Consider the following 23,379-nt stretch of genomic DNA (forward strand, 5'->3'; position numbering starts at 1 on the left):
GAAACTTAATTGCTTTTTGTACTCCCCCAGAAGGAAGGTGGTCTACCATGCCCTTCAGCCTCAATGCGGTCTCCCAGGTCACCCAGCATTGCCAATCCCTGGCATTCTTTTCTTGGGTCCATATAAGCATTTGACATTGTTTCTTAAAACCACAATTGGGAGAACTGTGAGAGAATGAAAAATGCCTCTTCTAATGTTTTGGGACCAGATGGCAAAATAAATCCAGCCTATTACCTGCCTCAACGCTGATCTCACCACGTATCTGCGGCCCCATCTGAAACGGTGCCTCCGTCAGTGCCTGTAGGTTGCAACTCGGAGAGGAGGGATTGGGTCAAGAGGGCCTGTGCAAACACGCTGCAGTAGCAAGCAGGTTTACACACAGCTCACTTTGTCCTGTCAGAGGTACTTTTATTTCTATGCTCAATAAGAACACCTCACACACTATGTACACACGAAGCTGTCAAGCAAACCGGCGTTTTTTGCATCCTTAAGTAGCAATGACTGCACGCTCCCAGATGAAACGCTTTCCTTAGTGGAAAGGTTCAGCAATAACACCTAAGCGCAAAGATGGGCTCCGCAGAGACATTATCTCAACGAGGCTTCACAGAAAAAGGCACTCGTGACTCATCCGTGGGTATCTGGGAGGCCTGCAGAGCAACTCCGAGCCCCCCACGGCGACCCCTTCCCCGAACGCCTGTTGCGAGAGGGGCCCGGGCGCCCGCCGCAGACCCACTCAGCCCTCCCCGATGGCTGGCACGGCTGCCGCCCCTCGGAACCCGCGCTCCGGAGAGGCGGGAGCGGCAGCGGCCGAGGGCAGGGACAAGGTTCCGGCGTCACAAGGCCTCACCCGCGCCACGGGACGCGGGTGGGAGAAGGAGAGAGGGCGAAGGGAGAGGGCGAAGGCCGCGGCCCCGGCCGCCACCTCACGGGGGTGGCTCCGCGCGAAGCATGCCGGGTACGCCCCCCTCCCACCGGACTACACGTCCCGGCGTGCCCCGCGGCGGACGGCCCCGTAGCCCCGCCCACGCGCGGCGGAGGCCGGCCGGCTGCGGCACGCCGGCCGTCAGCACCCGCGGGGCGGGGCGGGGCGGGGCGGGGCGGATCCCCTCTGACGTCACGCCGCGCAGCCAATCCCGGAAGGGAGAGCAAAACTGCCGGCTTTCAAATCCTCCGCCTCCCCCGCCCGCCCCTCCCCCATCGTCCCCGGCGGCGGCGTGAGGGCTCGGGCCGGCCCCGCTCCATCGCCTCCCCCCCCCCCCCCCCCACCGGCAGACCAGCGGCGGGCGGCGGCGCCGGATCCCTCCCGGCGCGGAGGTGAGGGGAAGCGGGGCGGAGGGGAGGCGGCAGCCGCCGCCGTCGGTGGCCGGGGGAGGGGGCTGTGCGTGAGGCGAGGCCATCCCGCGGACTAACACGCCGCCGCCGCTTCCCGCCGGCCCGGCTCCTCGCGCGGCGCTCCCACGCGGAGGCGAGGGTAACCCCCTCGTGGATGCAGGTCACGGGAGACCCCTCCACGACGGGCGGCACGGCGGCGGCCGCCCGCGCCCGCGGCGGGAAGAGGGGAAAGGGAAGGGGGGGGCGATCGCCGCCGTCTGACGGGGCCCGTTATGGCGGGTGTGTGTGTGTGTGACGGGGGCCGCCGCGGAGAGCGGCTCCCTCGGAGGAAGAGAGGAGCCCTCGGCCGGCGCCGGGAGGGAGCTGTCACCCAGCGGAGCCGGGAGCCGGGCCCTGCGCTGCCGGGAGAGCAGAGCAGAGCCGGGCTCCTCCGTGGGAGAGCGCAGCAGGTAGCCGGTGTGTTGTCTGTTGGCGTGGGCAAACTGTTGTAAATAAAGCGTTCGGCCGAACCAACTTTTTTGACCGTCGAGAAGCGTACGGCTTCGTACGGTCTTCAAGTAACGAGGTAGCCTCTCTTCAGCCATTTCCAGATCTTGTTTTTATTCACCAAGCGTACTAACTCTTCAATTTTTATTTATTTATTTATTTTTTAAATCTTTCCGTGCAGAAGAACTAGCAGCGAAGAGACCTCTGGTAGGTTAACAGTTTGGTGTGACTGACGTGTTTGCAATAAAACATGCTTCAGGATGCGGTGATGAATTCGTATGTTGAAATTAGGAAGTAGCCTGTGTGTAAGACGAAGAAAGTAAAAGGGGATTTAAGGGAAAGCAAAGCGAAGGGACCGAGTACACATGTAGAGTATAGAAGAGCATCATAGCGGAACAGAACCCGTTTTTTAAACAGTAGAGTGATGAGGTATTTAAAAGTAAAGTTAATAATTGAACTGGGTGAGCTGACTGACTTCTTTGGATCCTAACTTTTGTTCCTGTCTGGTAAAGCCTTCACGGGTTGGAGGATGTCTTCTCTTTCTCCCTTCTCGGTGTTGGATTGGCAGAGGTTGGGAATGTCCATCAGTCTGGTGTCTGTGTGGCCTGGTAGGGGTAGAGTAAGTTATGTGAGCGTCTTTCTCCTGGTAGCACCTGCTTGAGAGGACAGTCATCCTAGAGAAGTGATGTTGATCAACCTTGGGGATGTTTTCATTCCCCCTGTGTCCGAAAGCAATACTAAAGTTAACGAAAGCTGAAGAGAAGCTGTACCCTGGGGAAGCTGAAGGCAAATACTTCACAGCTAGCCATCAGGAGGAAAGGATGTACATACAACTTTCGCTTAGGAGGTGTTTTGAAACCAGTGCTGTTGAGCTCAAAGAGCTGCGAGAGTGTGGGCCCACTTCTAAGTCAGACAAGAATGGAAGGGAACCAGTTTTCTGTTGTAGGAATGAACCTTCATCCCAACTGATACCAGAAGTCTGTTTTCTAAGTATGTTGCTTCTAAGCGCTAGTTGTGTGTAGTCTTTTATCCCAGCAGAGGTGCTGGGATAAGAAACGTGCTCTGTTTATCCTGCTGAATGAATGGAGGCCAGTTACTTCACACAGTGATTGATATTCATTAAATAATGGTACGCAGATGCTACTAGGCATGGCTAGCTTCAAACTTGTGCCTCAAGGCAAAATGGTTGCTAATTCATCATCAGTGTAAGATCATCCTGTTTAATGTGTGTGATAAATCTGTGTGGGACATCCGAAAGGAAAGAGAACCCATAAACTTGAGAGGGAGTTTTGTATGCAACACACATGATGTTTTCAGCAACTCGGTGGTTCTGGAACTGTGCTGACGAGGGCACTACTGGGGATATCACTGAAAAGAAAAAACAGTTGTGTTCATTCTAGCTTGCGTTGGAGAACAGGGGAAATGTGCAGTGTGTATAATTAAAGGATGGGGTTTGGGGAGAGAGGAATGTTATGTTTTAATTGTAAAAGCATTGCGGAAAGAGTAAAATGTTTTAATGTGGCCTTAATCCATAGCTTTAGCTACCAATTATTTATGAAGTATAACAATTCCATCAAAACCCAAGTCTCACCAGTATTGGAAGAATCAACACCATCTGACTGGCTGGCTTTGGAATATTAACCTAGCCTAGCTGTCATAAGTGAGCTATGGGGAAAACACTAATGACACTGAAAACTCAGTATCTCAGGAGCAAAAAACACATTAGTGTTCAAATAAATATGATTATTCATACAGATTATGTATTGTAGTTTGCTTTTTTTATGTTGACAGTTTCTTTTAATTGACAGCTCTTAACATTTGGAAAAGCAGGAAAATGGCATCAGAAGACATCACTAAGCTTGCGGAGTCACTTGCTAAAACGAAAGTGGGTGGTGGACAGTTGAGCTTCAAAGGCCAGAGCCTTAAACTCAATACAGCTGAAGATGGTAAGAGAAAATACCCTTGTGTTTGGGAAGTGTCTCCCTGAAATTCTAAAGTCCTGTGGTAAACCTCCTGCTAATCCTGCATGGCCAAACTGTCATAATGTTAGCTGTGATGGAAGGGTCTTTCACCTACAGCTGCCTCTGATAGAGACACTTCCTTCCCTTCTTGTACCCTGCTTTGACCTGCTATGCTGGCAGTGCTACAGCTGGCAGAATTGGGATTTGGGTCTCTGGTGTGTGATTCTTGTTTTCTTGCTGTTCTTTGCAAGTGCTTTTGGCAGTCACTGTGTGTTAGAAGTCAGTGCTCCTTTTAAAAAGAGTAAGCAAGTGCATGACAGCACTTGGAACAAGTAGATGCTTCAAAGACTTGCAAAGAGGAATGGGCTGATACATTAGTCCGCTGCAATAGTTCAGTTTCTTCCCAAATTCTGATCAATTGGTTAGACTCTTGTTTGGTTGGTGGTTTGTTTTTTTTTCCCTGGAATACCTCTTGCTGGCATATGCGTGTTTCCCAGTTAAAAATGTCTTGCAGTGGCTGCTAATGTAGTAAATATCTGGAGAATATGTATATATTTGCTATAGATTATTCGCTATAGTGCATACCTTTTTTACTGATTCCAAAGGTGATGTTTTTTTATATGCCATTTTAGTATCTCTGAATCATAGAATAGTTTGGGTTGGAAGGGACCTTTAAAGGTCATCTAGTCCAACCCCCCTGCCATGAGCAGGGACATCTTCAGCTAGATCAGGTTGCTCAGAGCCCTGTCCAGCCTGACCTTGAATGTTTCCAGGAATGGGGCATCTGCTACCTCTCTGGGCAACCTGTTCCAGTGTTTCACCACCCTCATTGTAAAAAATTTCAATGTAGTGCAAAGCCACTGAGCTATGGGGAAAGGCTTTGGAGCTTGGGAATGATAGCAAGTGCCCAGTGACAGAAGAGAGTCTGCAGCCTGCTCCTGTGTCTTGCATAGGATTACCCTCGAGTTGAATTGTTCCACCCTGAAATATTTGCTAAACGGGCATCCACTTTTGTCAGTCAGTGGGAACTTCTTCCTGTTGCTGTGGCACCAATTCCCATTAACTTTTAGCTTAGTCCTTGCATCTTTGTAGGCACATGCGCTCTTGCTCCTAAACCATGTGCTGAATGGCAGAGGAATCTTACTTAGGAGTAAGTAAGGAAACTTACTTTTGCAAATAGGAGGATGGCTATCAGAGAGTAGAACTAAATTATGAAAAGGCAGGGTGGGGAATGGAGAACGTTCTCTCTAGTGACCTGACATTTTAGCTCTGTTCTCCACTGCTGTTTCAGGATTCTTTCAGATAACATTGCTCAGCTGTTTTCACTAAGGGTAGAGTTGAGCAAGTATTGCTGCATCAGTGTTCCTGTGGTACCCAAGATGACAGTTAAAAGGCCAACTAGACTATTTGCTTTTTGCAGCTGAAGAAGTGATCAAGCAAATCAAGGAATTTGATGGCCTGGAAGCACTGCGTCTGGAAGGCAACACAGTGGGTGTGGAGGCAGCAAAGGTCATTGCCAAAGCCTTGGAGAAGAAATCGGAGCTCAAGGTGAGATCCTCAAGTGGGTGGTGGTGAAAGGGAAGAAGTAATGTAGAGAATACTCTTCCTGCAGTAGCATGCCTTGAGTTAGCCCCAAAGCTTGTTTGGTGGTTCTTCCAGTAGGAGGAACAACCATATGAAAATATGGCAGAACATGGGGACTTTGGGATAATGGGAACATTTCTGCATTCCTAACCGTTCCTGTTCAGAAGGCTTCCAATTGTAAAGCTGGAAAGCTGTGTAAGGAAGAGCCTCTCTGCAGAGGTGGGATCTGTAAACAAAGAACTGTGGCAACAAAACTTAAGTTCTAATGGAAAAGCTGGGTCATATCTTCTGGAGAATGATCAGATCTTCTGAAGAATGAGTCTTCAGAGAATGCCTGAATAGGGAAGAAATAATGGAGGAAATGCACCAGGAGGTTTTTCCATGTCCAAGCTATGCTTCCCTACTACTGTTCTAGCCTAATGTTAGGAGGATGCTGTGCTGCTAGAGGCACTGTCCTTTGCAGGAGAGGAGTATGAAACATTGATTTGTGTTAATCACCCAGGTGTGGCTTTTCAAGTAAGTTCAGATTGTTGAGCTCCATACCTTAGTAAAACATGCATTCCTAACGTATCCTTCAATTTCCTGCTTCTTTTTCCTGTGGTAATTTTCTCGGCAGAAAAGAATTCCAGCTTGAATGCAAGCAAGAATTCTTGTGTTATTTACAATGTGCACTTCAGTGGCTTTATGTCCTTGCAAGTGAAATAATTGTAACGTTAGTTCTTGTAGCGCTTTAGTACAATCAAATGACAAGCCCAAGGGAAGGCAGACAGTATTAAGCTGTCCCCCGTGATGTAATGTAGCTTGTATGTGTAAACCTCTGTACAACTATGTTGTCCTAAATATTTTAATAGTTTCTATCTGTATGTTTCTTATTTTAGAGGTGTCACTGGAGTGACATGTTCACAGGGAGACTAAGGTCTGAGATCCCTCCTGCTTTGGTAAGTAAAAACTAGATCTGAGACTTCTGACAAATATAACTTCTTTTCTCACCTGTCATGCTTTTTGTGGGAGTATGTTTTTAGCACAGAGTTGATCTTTATGCTGTTAACACTAAGTGTCTCAGAATAGGCAAGTGATTCTTTTTTGCTCCTTCTGTATGCGGTGGAGAAGAGTTGATAAAAGGCCAAATGCAGGTCCATGCTAGTGAAGAACCTTGTCACTGGGGAAAACATCCTCATGACCTGATGGGTAGAATGGGAACTAAGCTTTCTAAATAAAAGCATTTGGCCATCTCTTCCAAGAGCATTCGGAGCTCCCTACCTCCTTGAGTCCTGTGAAGCAAGAACATGATAAACCCAACAGAATGAAAACAATATTTCTTTTAGCAGTGTAGAGTAGGAAACTCACTTTGAAAAATGAGCATTTGACCTAAAGAGATGGGATAACTTCTTGGTAACTGCCTTATGGTTAGCTTTGGCTTAATTTGCACAACTTCTTCTCTGGCTTTAGCTGTAAAGTTTTATTTCCCTATGCAGCTTTGCTGAATGTCTTCAAAGTGGAAATTTTTTTGCAGCATCACTGCCATACCTAGCCACTGCAGTGATGCTGTCACTAAAAGTCAATCCACTCCCTCCCTCCCACCCACTGCCATCTGTTTCATTACAGATCTCTTTGGGGGATGCACTCATCACTGCTGGAGCCCAACTGGTGGAGCTGGACCTGAGTGACAATGCCTTTGGCCCAGATGGTGTGCGTGGCTTTGAGGCGCTGCTGAAGAGCCCCGCATGCTACACTCTGCAGGAACTCAAGCTCAATAACTGTGGCATGGGCATTGGTGGTGGCAAGGTAAGGGTTGTCTACTTTTTGGGAATGAGGTCAGAGCCAGGACTTGGCTCCAGACTGCCCTACGCTGAATCACAGAATGGTTGAGGTTGGAAGGGTTGGTGATTGTCCAGTTCTAGAGCTGGATATACAAAACACATTTGGATTCCTTCAGAATGAGATGCTGAGGTAGTATAAACTGCTTGTTTTATCTCTAGATATTGGCAGCCGCTCTGAAAGAGTGTCACAGGAAATCAAGTGCCCAGGGCAAGCCACTTGCTTTGAAAATATTTGTGGCTGGCAGAAACCGTCTGGAGAATGATGGTGCCACTGCCCTGGCTGAAGCCTTTGGGGTAAGTAGCAAACCAGAGCTTCTTGACAGCAAATTGGAGCAAGGTGTGCTTAAGTGCTAATGTTAAAGATAATGCATACAGAGCTTGCCTCACCTTGGAGGCAGGGCCTGATTGTTGGTTTACTAAAGTTGTGATGTTTGCTGCTGAAACTGGAGTCTTCAACAAGTGCAATTAGAACTGATGACTGAATGTTTGTGGTATAAGTTTCCAAACCCATAACTAGTGGCTGTGTAAATTAGTTACTTGTGGGAGAAATAGGTGTCTCCTGAGTAGATTAATAGTAGTCCTATTCCTTTTTCTCCCTCTGTGCTAAGGGAGGTTATCTGGCACTGGGGTAGGCGTACCAGCTGACCTCTTGAGTGCCTCTCTGCCTAGTTGTTTAATCATCTGGCAAAAGCAACCTCGTGTTTTTGCTAGGATCATCCTGTGAGGTCTCTACGTGGTGCCTAGCTTTCTCTAGCTGTCACTGGCCAGTTTGTGCTTTTGTTGGATGAAGAGAATTCACTGTGTTTGGGGCTATCTACTTTCCTTTTCCTTCCTCCACTGCTGCTAAAAGCAATTTCTGAATTATAATGCATATTTTCAGGTATATTAACAATGATATCACAGGTTATAGGTTGTTCTTTTTTTGTAAAGAGCTGTCTGGATGTGATTTTGACTAATAGGCAATCATGACAAAAATAAGACTTCTTAAATACTTGAGAGGCACATAACAAAGTGACTCATGAGGAATTCAGACTGAATGGCACTACCAAAATGGGATTCATTACTGTGTTTTGTGACATGCTGTTTAGTCCATAAACAGTGTTCATACTAATTTTCTTATGGGTTTGCTTCTGCAGTCAGGGTGAAATGTAGATCTTAATTTAAAAAATATTGTATCCAATGATGCTGCTTGGTCTGTTTCAGTGTTGTTGAACCACAGGTGAAGAACTCTTGTTTTAAGGTATCCTAGAGCAGACGCAGGGGGAAGATACTACTTGTGACTTAGAATCGGGGGCTTTATATTAATCTGACACTTGCCATAAGCCTGCAATTTCACTTGGATTTGTGACATAATTCCTAGTAAATAGTTCTATGTAGAAGAGCTAATGGAGTTTTGAGTTGGAGGAAAACAATTTTAAGCAAATCCTAGAGTAGAACACTATACTCTGGAGTTGAACTATGTCTCCTAACAGCTTTTTTTCATCTGCATCCTTTCCCAGATCATTGGGACTCTAGAAGAGGTCCATATGCCACAGAATGGAATTAACCATCCTGGCATCACAGCACTGGCCCAGGCCTTTGCTATCAACCCACTGCTTAAGGTTATAAACTTGAATGACAACACCTTCACAGAGAAAGGAGCTGTGGCCATGGCAGAGGTGAGTTGTTCTAAGCAGTTGCTTTGGGTTTGTCTTCTGCCTCCCAGTCTCTTCAAATACAGTTAGCATTAGCACCTCTGGGTTGGTGGAGCAACATGACATGCTGCAGTGGGAAGGATGACCTTCCAGGAGTGATAGGACATTCATTTCCTTGCAAGTCTGTACTTTGAAATTTGTGCTGCCTTGCAGACTCTGAAGGCGCTTCGGCAGATTGAAGTGATCAACTTTGGAGACTGCCTGGTGCGTTCGAAGGGTGCTGTTGCTATTGCTGATGCTGTTAAAGAAGGGCTTCATAAATTAAAGGTATTGTCGTCTTGGTGTTCAGCTTTGAATCTCTTTTGAAAATGCTTTGTTTCCCATTTCCTGGTTTTCTGTCCATTCTCCTAGCACTACTGATTATTTTAAAGTGGGATTCATTTCAGTGCAGAGGCTCTGTGCTCACAACTCAAAAGCAATAAGCTGTACTGTAAATCAGTGGCATTGCCACATCCAGCTAAGACTATTCTACATGGAGGTGTACCAGTGATCTGTTTAGACTCCACTTGATGTTTTTGAAGCTGTTGGTTCAGCAGAGCAAGTGCTATTCAAGAAATCTGGTGATGGAAGTATCTGACTTTAGAACCTCTCAGAGGGTCATGAGTGGGGACTGCTACGTTCCTTTTCATGAACAGCTTGTAGTCTCTTCAGCATTTCAGAGTTCATACAGCTAATGCTCTTTATTTGTTAGTGCCTGTATCAAAGGTCCAAATATTTTTAGGTTTTTGGCAATATCACAGCCTCCTACATCAGTATTTGCACAGGACTTGCGTTAGACAGGCCTGAGTCCAGTCAGTAATGTATGTAAACTAGGATCTCTAGAAACACCTGCCATGGGTCACAACTGCACTGGGACAGATGCTGAACACATAATTCCTAATCTTGCAAGCTTACAGTCAAAGACAAAAATTCAGCTAAGTGCTAATATTTATTTACATATATGAACCTGGTACAGAAAGAAGTAGGTGCTTTGTGGTGTTGAGGTCCCTTGCTCAGGCTTCTGCTGGTTCTACTAGAGCTTATGTCTGAATCTCCCAGGAAAACTTAAGTAAGGGTTCTGATGGGGGTACTGAGATGAACAGCCAGAGGTTAAATCCTTTTTTTTTCTAGAGCAGAAGTGGTTAAGGGAGGGTAGCATGAAGCAATCATAGCTGATTCATTCTGTTCAAGGACTGCTTCCCTTTTGCTGTTAATATTAAATCTCTTCACAGGAAAGGATTGATTGAGCACAGCGTGGAATCGTGGGGGATGGTGCCTGGCTGTTGAATAACTTTACTCTTGCTAGTCTGTACACACAGTTTCTCTGCTGGCTGTGTTTATCAGAAGTACTACCACTCACAGTTTGTGTTTTGAAGGCCTTAATTTGCAATGTAATTGTTCAAAAGCAAATGTGCAGTCCATTTAGTATAGTAGCTACCCTTCTTCAGTAAGACTTGCTTGTGTGTGAATTCTGGAATTCTCTTGTGACCCTTGAATAAGTGAGGATCTCCAGTTAGCTGGTTGCTAAGTACTTAAATGTCTGCTACCTTTTTGGTGAGCAGTCAAAATGCTCTGGTCTCTGTGGCTATTCTAGTAAAGTGGTTACCTTCAGCAGTGCTGCTCTTTACTATAGTATGTTTCAAAATGCCCCTTTTAGATATATGAAGTAGGAGTATGTGTCAGGTTTTATTTATTTCCAATTAAAAATACTTTTTTTTTCTTTTTTTTTTTGCTAAGAGCCTCTTCTAATGAGATTCTTTACAGAACACTTGTGAGCACGTGAAGCTTATGGAGATGATGGATGTTAATAGGAATTCTGCAAAGAAATGTTCTTCTGTTTCTTAGGAACTGAATTTGTCCTTCTGTGAGATCAAACGAGATGCTGCTCTGACTGTTGCTGAAGCTATTGAAGATAAGGCAGAGTTGGAGAAGTTGGATCTCAATGGTATGTAGTGTTTGCTAGGTCAAAGTATGTCTAGTCTGATCCCAACAAGAAACCACTAGGAAGAATGTTGACAGTATCACATATTCTAGTCTTGGAACTGTCAGCATTTAAAAAATGGTACTCAGAGTAGCCAAACTTGGATGACCTCGGGACAGGAAGTGGTTAGATCCTGAAAGTTTTCTTAAGCCATGAACTCAGTTAATTGTTAAAGTTAAGCAGTTTTGGTACATCTCGTAAGGTGGAAAGATTAAACTGATACCTATACCTGTTTTCAGTAAAACTTTTTTAGTTGTTCATTGTGATATCTGATATTTCATACTTGCAAAAAAAACCCTCTGTGTGCATCTGTGCAGAAGAGTGGGAGAACTTTGACCAGTGTTGGCTTTTGCTGTTCATACCTTGCGTCACTGCATTTTGGTGGTACTGTGCCATGTGTCTTTGTTTTAGAATCACTGAGAACAAGAGCTTTTTATAGAACTAGCAGGAAGTCTCTCAAAGACACTCTGAAAAATTAGGGGATTGGTTTGTTTCCAACCATCATGTAATGCTGCTGAAATTTGGTTTAACAAGTGTTTGATTCTGACAGCTGAAGTCTGCGTTGCTGTCTCTAAGGTGTTGTGTAGAAATGACTGATAACTGTTCAATTTCAGAAATAACAGGTAGACAAGATTATACAGCTAAATCCTCAAGAACAAACTTGTGTGCATCTGTTAAGTCTGCTCCCTTTCTTCTGTCAACCTAGGTAACTGTCTGGGAGAAGAGGGATGTGAGCAGCTCCAGGAGATCCTTGAAGGCTTCAATATGGCAGCTGTGCTGGGATCTTTGAGGTAGGCATGGTACCAGAACTTAAATCAGAAATTTTCCAACAGTTTTCATCAATACTTTCATTCGCCTATCTGTTTTAAAATAAGGACTGTAACACTGCAGATGGATGTTGGTCTGAGTGTGCAGCACAGTCAAGGGATTCCAAAGCAGGATAAGCCTTGTGTCTTGTTTTCATTGATGGACTTATCTCAGTGTTAATTATTGATTGTATTCCTCGCACTTTGCTTGTCATTGTCAACAGGGTGACTGAAGCCTGAGTGTCCTCTTAATCTGTTGTAGGTGGAGATGTACTTGTGGTAGTAAGACTTGAGGAGAGGCTGCTTTTTTGCTCTTGAAAAAATGTTTGAGTTCCAGTGTACAGGAATTACAAGTGTGTAATTAATGTAACATGTAACTCTCAAACCTTAGTGATGATGAAGGGGAGGAGGAAGATGATGAAGAGGAGGAGGAGGATGAAGATGAAGAGGAGGAGGAAGAGGAGGAGGAAGAACAGCAACAGCTGAAGGAGAGAGAGCAGGAGTCACTGACTCCTAAGAAGATAATTGATTCACAAGTAAGCTTACTTCCAGATGCATTCTTGTTTCCTCAGCTGGAGGAGAGTAAAGGAGGAAATGAGATCTGGAGCGAGTCTGAACTTGGTGTGCTGGCGGGAGTTCACATTCCTGCGTGGGCTGGCACTGTAGTAACAGTCAGGGAGATAACATGCAGGAAATAAAGAAAATGGATGACTTGGAAACATGTTTTGTTAAAGTGTGCATATGCACATATGCATGGAGGGAAAGGCTGAGTAGCGGTTGTAACAAACACGGGTAGAAAAAGTCTTCCCATGTCCAGAAAATGGTGGGAGCCTTGTACGTGCAATACCATGCAATCGTGCTAGTGTATTCTGGCTATTCCAACTCTGGGCTCATTCCAGCCTCAAACAGTTTTCAAATAGAATAAATCCTGACCTGATGTACCTGTGTCCTGACCTGTCCTATGTGCCTTTGCTGCTGAACCAATTTACTTACTTCCAAGAGTAAACTTGAGATGGATTCTGCCTGTTTCAGGATTCAACTCCAGTACCATCTCCTCCTGTGGACGTTGCCACGTTCCTTGCTTTCCCATCACCAGAGAAGCTGCTGCGACTAGGACCAAAGTGCTCTGTGCTGATAGCTCAGCAGGTAGGTGAGCCAGTGGTCTTCTGTGCTTGATTGTCTCTCAGAATCATTTAATCCTGAAAGGTGATAACTTTCTCTCGAGACCTACATTTGCATCTTCTCCCCAGTGATCCCAAGGAACCTTTTGGAAGCAGATGATGCAGTTAATGCCTATACTGGTGCCCAGAGCTTCTACATAGAATAACTTTGCTTCACAGTGTTGCTTATGCCTTGTGATATAGCCAAGGGAAAACCTGATGTCAGCTGAAGGCTGTAATTCTTGTCACAGCCCTAGCAGAGACACATCTTCTGTAGCTGGTGAGCAGTGAACTGAATGGCCACTGATTTTTTGGTTTTTTTTTTTTTTTTTTTTGTTCCCTTATCTTTCAGACAGATACATCTGATGTAGAGAAAGTTGTTACAGCTCTCCTAAGGATATCCTCAGTCTTCAAAGATGAAGCCCCAGTGAAAACAGCAGTGCATGAAACAACAGGTGACTGGGCCTTTCTTCACTTTGCGGTGTGACCTGCTTCAGTGTCAAGGACACCAGTGTGATGGAGAGGAAGGCCCCTGTGGGTCAGGCCATTAGACTGTTTTGTCCCTGGCAGCAGGAAACCCCAGATAACAAAGTACCAAGCTGTGCCATGCTCTTGTGTGGAGTGAAAGCAGAGATTCATTCTGAACTTAGCATATCTTGTGCTTCCAAAGCTTGATGATGACTGTCAGTTATAATTGCTGTCTTAGTGGACCTGTGCTGCCCTTATTGCATCTCCTTGATGCTAGGCTGTCAATAGCCAGTAGTCCTCTGTTCAAAGGTCAGTTACTTTTTCAAGGCCGTTTATTTAAAAAGCATTTTGCAGGAAGTAGCCTCTCCATTGTAGTATTAAGAGAGTGTAAAGAGACACCTCTTAGTGTCTCTTCTTACAAGTCTGAAAAATCTTTAATTTCTTCAGGAAGCAGAGATTTGCAACATGGGACAAGGCACAGAAGCTAATGTACAGGCGAGGGACTGTTCCTCACTGTGTATTCTGGAGCAGTGATTCGGGTTAGGTCTGATTTTTTTTTTTTTTTTTTGCGCGGACTAATAGTATCCCTCCATGTTCTCACTCAGAAACAAGAACTTCCAAATGCTCCCAGGCATCTGACCACTGACTTTCATCTTTTTCAAATCCCCCAACAGTACAGTTCTCCCATACATGAGCTACCTATCAATATTGTGCAAAAGAACTGGATCAATTATTTTTAAGACCACTTAGAGTGATTTACTGCAAACAAATGTGCTTTTCCCTAGTTTGGATTTCTTAGTTTGGAATACACAGACATGGTAAAACTGTTAGCTGTTGTCTGTAAAACAGTAATGTAATAGAGTTCTCTGCAGTTGATTATGGGTCCAATCAACCAAAAATAGTCAGTTGGCATCTCATTGAGCTAGTGCTGGCCTTGGCTCATGCCCGTTATGAGTTGTCTCCAACAAAAAATGGAGCACAGGATATTTCTGTTGTCTGAAGTGTGCTTGTGTATGTATTTATCTCGATAGCTGTTCCTTACTACTCCTGCTCCTAAGGGAAAGGTAGAACCTGGCAATTACTCTCCTTCCAGAGAAGTAACCATCAGCTGACAGTGAGGTCCCTGGTTAATGTCTGACACTGTTCTACAGCTGCTCTGGTGGGTTCTGCCCATTCCAGGAAACCAGAATGGTCAGAGGTCAAAACGGGTACCTTGCCTACCTTGTAGACATGAGAGGCTAAAGCACTAGTTTGCCCATAGCTTGTGGGAGAATATTGGTCCTGAGGGAGCCCAGAAAACAGCTGAACAAGTTTTCTTTGTGTTCTCATTCCTTGTGATTTCAAATGAAAGGTGAATTCTTGCTGGCCTTTATAATGTCAAGGCTCTAACTCTTACTGGTCTACTTCATCTGATCATATTTATACGCATGTACGCACATAGCATGCATGTTCAAATGCATTGAGTAGAGCATTTTGTGGTGCATAGGACTAAGGTTGAATACCATCTGAAGCTTGGCAGTGTAAGAATTTTGGGGGGTTTTTTTTGCTGTTTTTGTTGGGGGTTTGTGTGTGTGTGTGTGGTTTGTTTGTTTTTTTTTTTCCCTTTGTATCAGGCCTTGTACTGAAGGGCTGGGTTTTACCTGTCTCAGTGTTTCGGAGATTATACCTAGTCCCTGCAAAGACAACTGGAATCTTAACAGATATTACCTCCCAAAACTCCTTTAACAGCTGATATTCCCTGAGGTCCTGTATTGATCAATCTTGATCTTAAAATCCGTAACAGCATCACTTTCTATACTGTTTAATATGATGCATTTATTTCTTTTTAGATGCCTTGATGAGAAAAGCCTTCACTTCTGCCACATTTAATTCAGATGCATTTATCACAAGCCTCTTGATCCATATGGGACTACTTAAGGTAAGGAACCAGGAAAGAGTTAAGTTATGGTTGTTTTGGCTGTTTAAGACCAGACTGGCTGGGTTTTGGGTAATTATGTTGCCATGGAAGCAGCTGGGTGCCTGTGCATGCCTGATGCCCAGGGACAATGGAAGTCTGCAGGTCCAGCAGAAATTGCAAATTACAAGGTTGCATTAGGATGAAGGAGGTGTCAGCTCTTTGTACCTCTTCTGCTTAATGTGCTCTGCATTCTCAGTCATCCCCTAAAGGCAGGGAGGGTTAGGTAAGGAAATAGTGCTGCTGCTGGACTATGATGTCTATAAAAAGCCATGTCCAGGAGTCTAATCTACAATATTATTAGTTAATGTGGTCCTTTAGGGAACCTCTTAGCATGGCTCAAAAACATATATCCAACTACTCATGCATGTTCAAATGCATTGAGTAGAGCATTTTGCTGTGCATAGGACTAAGGTTGAATAGCATCTGAAGCTATAGCATAGTAGCATGATCAATAGCATTCAACATCATGCTTTGGAGTATCTTTGCCAAATGCTAGAGTCAAGTATGTAGTTACATGAAATAAACTTTCTCACAAGAAAGGATGGAGGGTCAGTAGGAAACCTGGAAATTGCATTAGAATACCTGTAGCTTTACTTTCATTGTGATGACTGGTGAGAGGTTCTGTGTGCAAATTTAAGGAGCACCTTTGCCTACTTGTGCTACAAGGGTTAATGTTTCTTGCTGCCTCAAGACCTAGAAGATGAGAATCAAAACTTGGACCAAGACAATTCTAAATGACAGAATAGCCATAATCTATGTTGTAGCTGCCTGCTCTTAATTATGTTTATAGATTTCCTTCTGGTAATATCCAGCTTGGGGTGCAGACAGCTGCTGACATGCTTGGATACATCTTAATTTCCTAAGATTGAGCTTAGCCTTTCCTTGTGTACATTGGACCAATGCTGGGCTTTCCACTTCTCGGACAGTTCAACAGAACCGGAGATGGTTTCTGTTCTGCAGAATGCTTGTTTTGGGGACTACCACCTACCTCTTATCCCATTCAGAAAACAGCAAATATGCATGAGGCACAAGTTACAGACTTGTGTTCTAGAAGAACTCTTTCAGACCAGGAAGTGGCATTGATAATAAAGCCCTTGAGGATCAGCCAGATGATTGTTTGTCCTCTGTGATAGAGGATTGTTGATGGATTAGGCATATGTGGAGAAAGGAGCAGCTTCCATCATTTTCTGTCCCACATAGCTGGAAGTACACGAGCAACAGGTATTCCTAGCACCATGAAATACAAGGTCATACACCTAGAAACACAGGTCCAGATCATGCCTACAGAATGAAGGGCTTTAGTTGGGATGGTAGTGGAGAAATAAATGAAAACAACGTAAGAGTTGGGACATGTAGGTTAGCATCACATTAGGAGCAAGAATTATTTATGCATCGTGTAAGCAGGGCAACAGGAATAGGGATGACTATTAGCTTTACCTTGTACATAATTGAGAGACCAGTTCTGGGAATACTACATCAAGTTCTGGAGGAAGCCTGCCAAAGAACTGGAGATGGTACAAAAATGAGATACAGAATAATACACGAAAAATTTGTGTAATTAAGGCAACTGAATTTTTTATGAATTAAAGTCAGGTGAAATTCCTTAGGAGAATCCCTTTGACACAGGGGCCTCTGAGAAGATTTGGCTTGTTCACTTGCAAGTTCATTACTTCCCTTTCCCCATTGCTGCTGCTGTCAATGACTAGGCTCTAATTGGTAAGTACTAGAATGTTCTTGATGCTGCTTTATTTCAGATGCTGGTGCTGGGAAGCTATGGAGTTGGCTACCTTTGTTTGAGGAACATTGCACTTAATCTAGTGAGCAGCTTTCTCTCCTACAGTGTATGGCAGCACTTCATTCAACAGAGAATTCATTACCTCTGTGAACTAGAGTGTATTAGATAAAATAGTGATTGTCTGATTTCCTTCTTCTTGTCCTTTTCTCAGAGTGAAGAGAAGATCAAAGCTGTCCCAAGCCTCTATGGTATTCTTATGACCTTGAACCATATGGTCCAGCAGGATTATTTCCCTAAATCCCTGGCCCCAGTTCTCTCAGCTTTTGTCACAAAGTGAGTATTGTACTTGCCATGCAGCCTTCTCTGTGGGAGCTAGTGAAACTGAGGCTTAATAGCTACCTGCAAGCTGTTCTGTTAAAGCCCACTAATATCCATTCTGAAATTAAGGATTAATCGTTTGATGTGGCTCTATTTTATCTTGCTTACTCCAGAATGCAAGGTTTAGAGTAAAAAGTCTTGACCCTAAAGAAGAAATGGCGGAAAGCTGGCTTTGCAACTAACTGACTCTGAAGCAGAGACTGATGCCAGTCACAGAAGAGGTGTTTTGAGCTTAAGGAAACCTGCTGGGTTTCTAGCCACTGCTTGAGTGAACTATGAGCACACTGGATCTAACTGTGCCCTCCAAATCATCCTTCCGAGTATGACGGTCAGCAGAGCTCTACCTGAATTGACATGCTGTGTAACACTGAACACCAGCAGATCAAACCAGTGCAAAACACAAAGACTGAATTTATTCCTAAATGAAACTGTTCCTACTGGGACAGCAACAAGGCTAGTGATTTTTTTTGAGAACTAAATTGGGAGCATAAGTGTTGAAGAAGCTGCTTTACTGCCTGCCTCTATTTAATGTTGTTACTCCTGGTATAGGTATGGAATCAACTCCTGCCCCCACCAGCTTTAGTTTCTTTAATGTCTTAAAGCGTAGATAATGCAATAGCAGTGGAATCTGTATCTCTTCTGGATTAAATCAGTGTGAACTTAAGTGTTGATGTGACTTAGAAAAAACACCCCAAATAGTCCTTTCCTCAAGAGAGCAAGGACTTCAGCAGTCAAGGGGAGAAACAGCCCAAAATTGTCACTTGAAGCAAAACCAGCAGAGGTCTGAAATCTGTTTGGCACTCGGTGGCTCTTTGGCTCAGCATGGACCATGTGCCACATAGGGTGAGAGCAGCTTTTTAGAAGGTTCCAGAAGACTTAAGCCTTCCTGATTTTTCTGGTGTGGGGAATATGTTGAAGCTTGGGATCTTCTGCTGGTGAAAAGCACAGGCGTCAAATACTTGTGGTCAATACAAAACATGGGCAATAGAGATGCAGTCAAATATTGGTAGTCAGTCTTAGTTCTACTGGGATTGGAAGCAGGCCAGTTGTGATAGGGGAGAATTTTTTCCAAGCGTTGGTGTGGCTGAAGCTGTCAAAGCTGATGTGTAGCAGTGGTATGTGTCCAGCAACCAGCCATGCTGAAGTCAGTTTTGGAAAACAAAACTATGTAACTAGCTTGTTTATGCATGCGCAAATGCTAACCTAGAGGCCCTTCTGGTGGAACAGTTTCTCCTGTCTCCTCTCTTTGGCTTGATCAGGCTAAGAATTAGGCAGTTAGAAGCCAGTGACCATATGCCTTACCAAATGAACAAATACGCCTCCAACTCAATCATGATAGGTTTAAGCAAGAAGTATCAGGACTTGCTGTGTGAAGTTGTCCAGACATATCACTGGATTTCTGCTGTTTCCTACACTGCTGCCTGTGTCTGTGATCTTGCTTGTTGATCAAATAGATATGTACAGTGTAAGGATCCGATACCAGTCCTAAAATAAAAGGGTGAATAAAATGGCTTACTTCATCAGGCACTAATTATGCAGAGACCCAGTTTGATCAAAACAAGTACCAGTTAGTGTCTATCAGCCCCAGCCCTCCAAACAGAGGATTTAAATCACTCGAAGCTGGGAATACAGAAGAGGGGACTTCGGTTCAGTGCATTTGACCCTTCTAATTGCTTATGTCAGATTCCAGTGCCTAGAGTAGCCCCGTAACTCAACTTGACGTGTCCTTCTAAATGACTTTGCTCACAAAAGACACTTGTCCCCCTCTCCTTGTGTGTGTGTGTGTATGTAGGCCTCTCCCAGGCTCTAGGCCTGCAAAATACCAATAAATGTTTTCCATCTGTAGATGATGCTGTATGTAACAAAATCGGAGTAAAATTCTGGTCTTAATGAATTCATCAACAAAAATTCCATTGAATCCACAGCCAGCATTTCACTACCAAGTACAAGAGGGGAAAGTCTCTGAAAGTGTGAGATTTGTTTAAACGTTCTGTAAAAGTTGTGTGAGAGCCAAGAGGTTCTCACAGTAGAAGGCAGATCTGTCTGCCTGCCTTTGGTATGTAAGGGTGCTAATGCCAAGCCTGCAGTGTCCCTGGTGCTATGGAATTCTTGGAGCTGAAGCTTTCTCTGATTTGCAAACCCCTCTGTTGCAAGGTGTGATATTATTGTAGGAAAACTTATGTCCTGTGCAGCATAATGAAGTCAACACTATATACAAGCAATACACCTTTGTGTTTTATAAATATGTGTATTTCTTAAAATGCTTTCCCTAAGGGAACAAGGAGAACAGCTGTTAAACCCTTTACAGCTGCCTGGAGAGAACAGTCCAGTTAAAACAGCTTACCTACACCCCTAGTCTTTCCTTGGAATTCAGTCAGAACAAAATCACATCCTAACCTTAAATTAAACCTCTAACTGGTTAACCTAGTAACTTGCAGAGCTCATTTGGTCTCTGTTTCTGCAACACATCTACTTCCACTCTGTCAAACCCATGAGTCCTTCATTTGCAGCAAACTGGTATGCATTTTTGTGATATTGTGTAGGTTTTTCGTTTAGGATTGCACTTAGCTCCTTCGGGCTTCTAGAGCTGTAAAGTTCTTGTAGCTGCCTAGGCTAGAGCTCTGCTGCCTTTTGCTGCAAGAAGCTTGCTTCTGGAGTAGTCATTCTCCTCCTTTCTTTTGTGACAATTTGTGATGTAGGTAGTGTTCTCCATTCAAAAATAATAATAAAATTATGGATACGGACTGTGTAAGCAGCATCCATCTTAGTCTGCTGATGTCAGTCCTTATGTTCTTTTTTTGGACACAAGAGGGTGCTGTGAATCCTCATGTGCTTTTCCGTAATTTTTTAGGTGGAAACACTGAAAGTATGTGGCTGTCTGCCTGCCTACTTGTGACTTGCTGGGGGGGAGTGGGGGGGTGTTTTGTTTTGTTTTGTTTTTTCTGCTCTTTGCTGTTGTATTGGATCACATCACTGGCCTCTTTCAACATCTGTAGCACAGAGTGGCAGGTAATTTAACTCCACAGCAAGTAAGGAGGCTGTTGGTGTTAGAGGAGGCTTGGTGTTAGGAGTGGAGGCTAAGGGAGCTTGGCTGTAGTCAACATCAGCAGTTCAGGTTCTCTATTTCCAAAAATGGGGAGTTGCCTAGGTAGAATCAGCCTGCTCATTGCCAACAGGGCTGGGTCTTCCAAAGGTGATGACTGAAATACCTCCCCCAGCTGCTCTGAAGATAAATGGCAGGTTGTAATTGTGTCCTGTCTGTTCAGTGTGGAGCATTGAATGGCTCTTGGGGGAACAAAAGGGGTTAACTCTTCTCCAGGATGTGCCTTGTTAAACTGCAGCAGACATGGAGCCCTGTACCAAACCACCTCTGCAGCTATTGCCCATGTGCTATAAATCCAGAGACGAACTTCTTGCTCCTACCTAGATATTCCAATCTTTATTTCAGCTCACCTTTTTTCCCCAAATTGTGTGAACCTCATTGCTATTAATTAATTTATTGATTCTATTAATTAATTAATTCTGCTTATTAGAAGTTGTTTTGCTGTGGTGGGGTACGAGAGAGGTAAAATTAGTTATATCCATTCTTAGAACAGTAGAAGACATTGGATTAAAATTCTTTAGTGGAAGTTCCCTAATAGGTGGATACAGATTGTTGGAAGTGTCGTGGTGCTTAGAGAACAGTTAGCCTGTGGAAACAGAAATATACACTACTGGGAGGTGTTGGGAATGTTAGGGCAATTTAGCCCCATGTTAACCCTGCTGTGACTGTATATTACCATCGTCTGGTTTCAAGGAGCAGGTTATTCTGTGTGAGGTAGACCTCGCTATTGCAATCTCTGTGCCAGGCCCTTTCAGAAGATGCTCTGCAGGTTCTGTGGGCTATTTGTAAGGCACCCTGAAAGGTGGCCCAGCAAAGCCAGTCAGGTGTTAACTTGACCTCAGGTGTGGGGAGGGCAGGAGATTATGTTTGCCTCTTTTAAAGACTTAAAAAGCCCCAAGACCAAAGTTACCATCAGGTCATAGATAGCAGATGACTTGGCAAGAAAAGATTTGAGTATGAGCAGGCTTGTCTTCTGTGTTTTGGGGCTCTAAACAGTGGATCTATATGGAAGATTCCATTGCTAGAAGGGAGGGAAGGGGGCTTCCACCCCCACCCACTTCATTCTACCCAAAATGAGACACCAGGCTGCAGAGATCAACAATCTGCTGCTGATTTTTTTTACCCATGGAAATAAATGTTTGGATTCTTGGTCATTGTCTTCCTGACTCAGACTCAGCAAAGGAGAGAGAATTTTCCACAGCAAGCTCTGAATGGGAAGCAGTGATCCATGCAGCAATGAGGGAATGGTTTCAGAAGAGATAACCGAGGGGAAAAGATGTAGGCTTTTGGGCATACAAGCCCAGTGCGTTTGAAATAGTGTTTATTTGTTCATTCAAAGTCAGGTACAAAGCAGCTCTTAAATTTAGTATTTTAAATCTCTCTCCTCTTTCCACAGACCAAACCGTGCTCTTGACTCCTGTTCATTTGCTCGCCACATGCTCTTACAAACACTCCACCAGCTGTAAGAGACAAGAGATGTGCTGCTGTGCCCTTCCCTCCTCATAGGACTGTCGTCAGCAGAGAACTCAGAGCTGCATGGTGGGAGAGGATCCCAGAGCCCGTACAGACATGCTGTCCTTTCTCTTTTTCTTTTTTTTTTTCTTTTTTCCCCACCCTCCACCCCCCCCATAGGAGGTCTGTCCTTCCTTCTGCTTTCATAAATTTGCACAAATCCTGCTGAATTTTTTTTTCTATGCCTCATGAAGTGGCTCCCTGGTCTGCAGGGCAGGTGCTTATGCTAGAATAAGTTAGTGCTGCTCTGAGCTCTGCATGAATTGAAAAGAAGAGTTCTCCACTTTGGTTGCATTGGCAAGGGTGTGCCAAGACTAACAGGGGGCCCAGAAGAGCTGTCATCAGGATCAACCCAGTTGTGCATTTTGTTTTATTTTATTGGACTATGACTCCTGCCTGATAGCATTCAGCACTGCGCAGGAGGGAGGCAGCTGCTGCCCCTGCTTCTCCAGGCCACGGGAGTGCTTGACCCCCTTCTGCTGCTGCTGGGTCGGAGGGGCAAGCTGTGCTCCCCTTTGTTTCTTCTTTCAAGTCCATTTGTCGAAGGCAGTGTGTGGCTGATTTGTATTTTAATATACTACTCCCTTGCTGCTGTGGCTTAGAATATTCATGTAGTGTGTGGCTGACCCTGGTGGCCATTGCTGAAGGGAGCAAGTGTATTTTTATTGTAAATTTTTTTGCCATCACCTGTGTTGTTCCCTCTTCCCACCTTTTCCCTGTCCCTTTCCCTTTTCTTCCTAATTAAATAGGCTTGGTTTGGAAATGAATACAATCCATGAAGTCCCTGTGGAATACATATTCCCTTTCTCCTCCCTTTGACAAAACACTGGGACTGTGTGCACTGTTCACATGTTTGAAAGCCGAGCACATGTAAGAGCACAAAGAATTAGGGCTGTGCTGATTGTTCTTGGGTAGGACTGTGCTTTTTTTTTTTTCTTGTGCTGAAGGAGTAGCAGCAGATGCCCCTAAATCTCTGTATGGAGGATTGTCCATATGCCTACACGTTTGTGGCGCCTACCTGTACCAGTCCTGAGCATGCAAGCTCACAGGCTGGTCCCTCTTCTTTCAAGCCTCTGAGAATCAACCCATCTCTTCCTCTTTAGGTAGCAAGGAGTTGTTCCTTCCTTCTCTGTTTTCAGTTGGAAGAGACAATTCATCCTCCCTTACCCAACCTGACAGTCGATGTGCAGTATAAATAGAGCCAGTGCCAGGAAGAAGTCAAGGAAATGGAGTTACCTGTCCCTTTGTTGTGAGAAGCGATGTGTACTGCAGCTGGCAGGGTGCATGTGCTTGGCCTAAGTGCAGGAAAAGCTGGTGTTCAACTCGCAGGCTGTGCAGGCAGCATGGACAGAAAAAAGGGCTTGGAGCACTGGATTGAAATAAAGTGTGTGGTATGCGCAAGACCTACTTGCATGTGCTCTCT

The 23,379-nt window shown here is 44.6% G+C and overlaps 1 protein-coding gene across 2 annotated transcripts; it reads left to right on the forward strand.

Moving 5' to 3' along the window:
* Positions 1-1,184: 1,184 nt before the first annotated feature.
* RANGAP1 (Ran GTPase activating protein 1) lies at positions 1,185-23,359 on the forward strand. 2 transcript variants are annotated; one of them, XM_030040216.2, is made up of 17 exons: positions 1,190-1,314; positions 2,000-2,025; positions 3,627-3,764; positions 5,200-5,327; positions 6,242-6,301; positions 6,969-7,148; positions 7,343-7,477; positions 8,683-8,841; positions 9,031-9,144; positions 10,702-10,801; positions 11,544-11,628; positions 12,035-12,179; positions 12,676-12,789; positions 13,156-13,258; positions 15,101-15,189; positions 17,175-17,296; positions 21,841-23,359. In XM_030040216.2, the coding sequence occupies exons 3-17, from the start codon at positions 3,653-3,655 to the stop codon at positions 21,908-21,910; spliced, it is 1,716 nt and encodes a 571-aa protein (XP_029896076.1). In that variant the 5' UTR covers positions 1,190-1,314; positions 2,000-2,025; positions 3,627-3,652; the 3' UTR covers positions 21,911-23,359. The 2 variants fall into 2 exon arrangements, with proteins under 2 accessions (XP_029896077.1, XP_029896076.1); XM_030040217.2 differs by lacking the exon at positions 2,000-2,025 and having other exon boundaries at positions 1,185-1,314.
* Positions 23,360-23,379: the final 20 nt, after the last annotated feature.

Source organism: Aquila chrysaetos, chromosome 17 (assembly GCF_900496995.4).
Source record: "Aquila chrysaetos chrysaetos chromosome 17, bAquChr1.4, whole genome shotgun sequence".
Lineage (NCBI taxonomy): Eukaryota > Metazoa > Chordata > Aves > Accipitriformes > Accipitridae > Aquila > Aquila chrysaetos.

Excerpts from the sequence above, each read along its gene's own strand:
- RANGAP1 (XM_030040217.2), top strand. The coding sequence starts at position 3,653 with ATGGCATCAGAAGACATCACTAAGCTTGCGGAGTCACTTGCTAAAACG. Across the intron at positions 7,149-7,342 it reads TGGGCATTGGTGGTGGCAAG|ATATTGGCAGCCGCTCTGAA; the intron begins GTAAGGGTTGTC and ends TTTTATCTCTAG. Across the intron at positions 12,790-13,155 it reads CTGTGCTGATAGCTCAGCAG|ACAGATACATCTGATGTAGA; the intron begins GTAGGTGAGCCA and ends CTTATCTTTCAG.